We start from the raw sequence: 4757 nt of genomic DNA, 5'->3' as shown, positions 1-4757 counted from the left end.
CAAGCCCTGCCCCGCCCGGCTTTGTCAGGACTCCCGCTGGGAGCTCCCGCCAGTTGGCGCGCCCCCCACCCAGCCGGAGGCGGGGGAGAGGTGGTTAAGGGTGAGCTTAACCCCTCCGAGAGTCATAGCAAGGTGGCCACCCTCTTCCCCATGTTTTAAAAAGTCTGACTCTGGATGAAGGAGATTGACATACTATGCCCAGTGATATACCACAGACAGTACATGTTAGGAATATTAAAAAAAAGGAGAAATAAAAAGAAATTCAACATTTTAATTTTTATATAAATTATGTAATTCTTTCCAAAAAGTATCTAGAATATTCCACTGTACAACATACTAAAAGGCATCCGAGAAGCTAGAGACTATAAGTGTGATTAAGGCACAAAGTTTATTTACACTCATAATTGCATAAACTTTTAAAATTTGTATTTACAATCCTATAAACTTTGTATTCTGGATCATTCCTTCACATTTTGTGATATTTGGCATAATGTTCGAACACACTTCATATACACTGAACTCTCCTAACAGCACTCAACAAGATTAAATAAATACTAGAGAAAAAAACGAAGATACTATATTTGAAGGCTCAATCTTCTACTTACTTCAAGAGTCAGTTTCTTGTGTGAAAATACAACAGTGAAGACTTAAACTGTAATTCACTTGAGAAATGTATTGTCTCTGTTCAAGTGCCACTGAATAAAGCTAATGTGAATCTCCCAAGCAGCAATGTGACTGGTGGGCTGCTTCCTATGTCCCATCGCTCTCATAGTCTTCTATCGCCACCTCTTCTTCTTCCAGGTCTCCCTGGGTTGAAAAGGGCTGGGGCTGGCTGGCAGGCAGTTCGTTCCCACTATTCTGACTCAAAGGAAGAGACCAGGATTCAGATTCTGTGGTTTGAGTGGGTTCATCCAGAGTTTCCTCCGCGGGCTGTCGGCCATTAAGCTGGGCTTCGTATCCACCTTCTGGGTCTATCATTCCATGCTCCCTGTCAGTCAGGGCTTCCATTTTTAATCTGTCAGATTCATAATGCAAGCATTAAAAATAACCAAAGGAGGGGGCTCCTTTAAATTACACCATGAGCATGAATGAAGACTATGAAGCCATATCCTGAAGCTTTCTTTCACTTTATTCTACTCACTACTTAGCCAGGCCCTTTAATTTACTGAACAACAGAAACAAAAGTACAAGGTAAATGATAAACTGCAAATAAACCATTACAACTTATGATACAAATAAGTTGATTAATGTTATTAGCAGAGTTCTTACAAACTAAAAAAAAAAATAGAGAGAAAATGGGCAAAAATATAAACTCACAGAAAAAAAACCAATGTTAACTAAATTGTATGATCTGATTTCTAATTTTTAAATGGAAATTAAAATAATAAGCTACCTAACAATTAATAAGCTACTACTGTCATCTTTTAAACTGGCAAAGACCTTTTAAAATAATAAAACCCAGTGGTGGTAAGGGACCATGCTGATACACTGTAAAAGGGCATAAAATTGTCAACATATTCTTGGAATCAATCTGGCAATACAGTGCAAAGGCCTCAGAAAGATGTATGTCATTGATCCAGCCATTTAATTTTTTAGGAATTCATCCTATATAAATAGTATTTGATGTACATGATGATTTAGCTATAAAAAGGGCTGTGATAAAAGTCGAGGTAAGCTAAATGTATCAAAACAAGGTACAGGTTGAATTATAGGAAACTACGCAGCTATTAAAATATTAAATATAAGCAAAATATTCAGTTAATATCAATATGAATCAAAGATGATGTTAAATGTGGTCATCATAAGTGAAAGAGAACAGTACTAGTCACTGTGATAAGTATTACTGACGAATCCTGCCTCCCAAGTCAGATCAAGCAGGTGAACCAATAACAGCAATGAACCCTTTTTAATCCTTTTAAAATGCCTGAGGGCATAATTTGATTTTTACAAATAGGCAAAATAGAAATGAAATATAATTAGTGTGTTAATCACTGATATTAGCCCGGAAACAATTCTGCGATAAAATGTATAGATATGTTTATCTCTCTATAGTATCTATATTTTCTCATTTGTCTGAATTTTTATGCTAAGAAAATGAGAGTGCTTATGAGGTAGTTTCCGGTCATTTCATTGCAGGCTTCAAATATAGGCTAAGAAAATCTCTTGCTAGGAAAGCTGAAAAGGGGTTCCCGGATATGCAAGAGTTGCTGAACTAGATGATTTTAAAGATCCCCTTGCCATCATGATCCCATGATTCTATTTAGTCTGATACTCAATGGTAAGCTGGTATAACTATGCTTTTATATGTAATAAAATAATGAGTCTACAATGCAATCATATGGTCTTTAATCAATGCACTCAACATGTATTTCTTGAATTTTACAGATAACATTTATTGATTGTATATTGAAAAAACAGATAACATACTCATTGGACATTTCAGTAACAGCTCTGAAAATTAAGATCATCAGCTTACCTTCCAAAGTGTCGCTTCAGAGGAAGCCTTCCAATATCCTGGATAAAAGAAATCTGAGCTGAAACAGAGATTTTACAAAGCTTTAAACAGATTTCTCCAAAGAAGATACATTATGGGCAATAAACACATGAAAAGATGCTCGAAATTACTGATTATTAGGAGAGTGTAAATCAAAATCATGATATACCATTTTATACTCCTTAAGCTATTATTTTTAAAAAAGGGTCAGCAAGAATGTAGAGGAACTAGAATCCTTTTGCACTGCTGCTGCTAATATAGTATGATGGCTAATATAGTATGATTCTAGCTGATGCAGCAAACAGTCCAAAAAATTAAAAACAGAATTCCTATGCGGCCTCACAATTCCACTTTTGGGTATATATGAAAGAACTAAAAGTAGGATCTTAGAGAGTTATTCGTAGACCTATGTTTATAAGCAGCACTATTCACAATAGCCAAAAGGTGGAAACAACTTAAGTGTCCTGGTGAATGCATAAACAAAATGTGAGCTATACATACAATCAGCCTTAAAAAGAAAATTCTGACAAATGCTGTCCATCAATACACTTTGATGACATGCTAAATGAAATAAACCAATCACAAGAAAATATTGTACGATCACACTTATGTGAGGTAGGTGGTATTGGCAGGGATGGGCGTTGCTTAGTGTATAACGTGTACAGTCAGTTTTGCAAGATGACAAATGCTGAAGACTGGCTGCACAACAAGGTGAATATGTTTAACTCTACTGAACTGTATATTTAAAAATGGTTTAATTTTATGTTATGAGGAAATATTTATTCAAGAAAAATCAAACAGACTGCAGCATTCGAGCCATGACCTGTTCCTTCCCCTCCTCAGCTTCAGGGAGAGTTCACTTCAGTTGGATGCAGCCAAGAACATAGGGCTTTCTCCTGGTAAATGTGGCCAGCTAAAAGTTAGGGGCTTTCTGTACCCATAAAACAGAAGCTCTAGTCCAGTAGCACGGAAGGCAGAGATTACTCCCTCCTCCTCAAACTGCAATGGCCCCTGCCCCAGTTCATTCTTAAGGTATAGGGTCCACATCAGGAGAGGCTGAGCCAAGATGATCAGAGGCTCCAGTTGAAGCTCAACCCAAAGGAAATGACTTTATTTAAAACAGAGTGTGGGAAAGCTCAAGCTTAAGGGATATCTTAAAATCAATACTTCCTATTAAGAGCAACAAACATAAGCCAGTTACTTCATTGGAAAGACAGAGAAAGACACAGCTAAGAAAGCCCTCCTGGGGTCAGAGCAATTATCAGAGACATGCCTCAAAGTCTACACCTGACCAAATTTAATTCAATCAGACTATGGAATAATTTATGCACCTGGCACTGTTGAAAACAACAGACCAATTGGCTAGTAATTAGTGGAGCATCAATAGGTGGGTTTGATGCCAAACTAGGCAGGCAGTTTAACCAAGAAATCAAGGAGAAATAAAGTCAAAGAGGGCCCTGCTAAAACCACTGTCAACACAAGGTGACTGGGCATACCCAAGGTTGAGCTCTTTGAGTGATAAAGGATTCATACTGCAGGGGGAAGCAGACTTCCTTAACATGGTTTAGCTAAGTCACTAAACAAATACATAAGCAACAATAAAAAAACAAACCCCAGAGAATGGAGGAAAATCAGTATCCAGACCTGCTACAATGTAATACCTAAAATGTCCAATTTTAAACAAAATATTATGAAGCTGTGCAAAGAAGGAAGTGTGACTCCTGCACAGGAAAAGGGCAGGCAACAGAAAGTGAGAAAGCCCAGATTTAAATTTAATAGAAAAAAACTTCAAAAGAGCCATTACAAACATGTTCGAAGAACAAAAGGAAACCATGCTTAAGGGAGCAAAGGGAGAGGGGAGGTAGAAGAGGGTAAAGGGGGGAATGAATGGTGATGGAAGGAGATTTGACTTTGGGTGGTAAACACACAATATAATACACAGATGATGTATTATAGAACTGTACAACTGAAACCTATATAATTTTGTTAACCAATGTTATCCCAATAAACTCAATTTAAAAATATATAAATTCAGGTGTGGCTTAGTGGATTGAGTGCCAGCCTGTGAACTAAAGGGTCACTGGTTTAACTCCCAATCAGGGCACACACCAGGCCAATTCCCCAGCAGGAGGCACATGAGAGGCAACCACACACCGATGTTTCTTTCTCTTCCTACTCCCCTTCCCCTCTCTCTAAAAACAAATAAATAAATATCTTCTTTAAAAAAGGAAATCCTTTAAAAAAATAAATATACATATAAGTT

General features: G+C 37.3%; 1 protein-coding gene across 1 annotated transcript in view; it reads right to left on the bottom strand.

Moving 5' to 3' along the window:
- Nucleotides 1-369: 369 nt before the first annotated feature.
- LOC119044353 (cell cycle checkpoint protein RAD17-like) overlaps nucleotides 370-4757 on the bottom strand; it is a 54171-nt gene continuing 49783 nt past the window's right edge. Inside the window, 2 exon segments of the mRNA XM_053657238.1 lie at nucleotides 370-1015; nucleotides 2477-2534. Of these exon segments, the coding sequence (XP_053513213.1) occupies nucleotides 751-1015; nucleotides 2477-2534 (323 nt within the window). The 3' untranslated portion in view covers nucleotides 370-750.

Source organism: Artibeus jamaicensis, unplaced genomic scaffold, assembly GCF_021234435.1.
Source record: "Artibeus jamaicensis isolate MK-2021 breed Jamaican fruit bat unplaced genomic scaffold, CSHL_Jam_final scaffold_369, whole genome shotgun sequence".
Lineage (NCBI taxonomy): Eukaryota > Metazoa > Chordata > Mammalia > Chiroptera > Phyllostomidae > Artibeus > Artibeus jamaicensis.
This window is presented reverse-complemented; position numbering and strand designations above follow the sequence as displayed.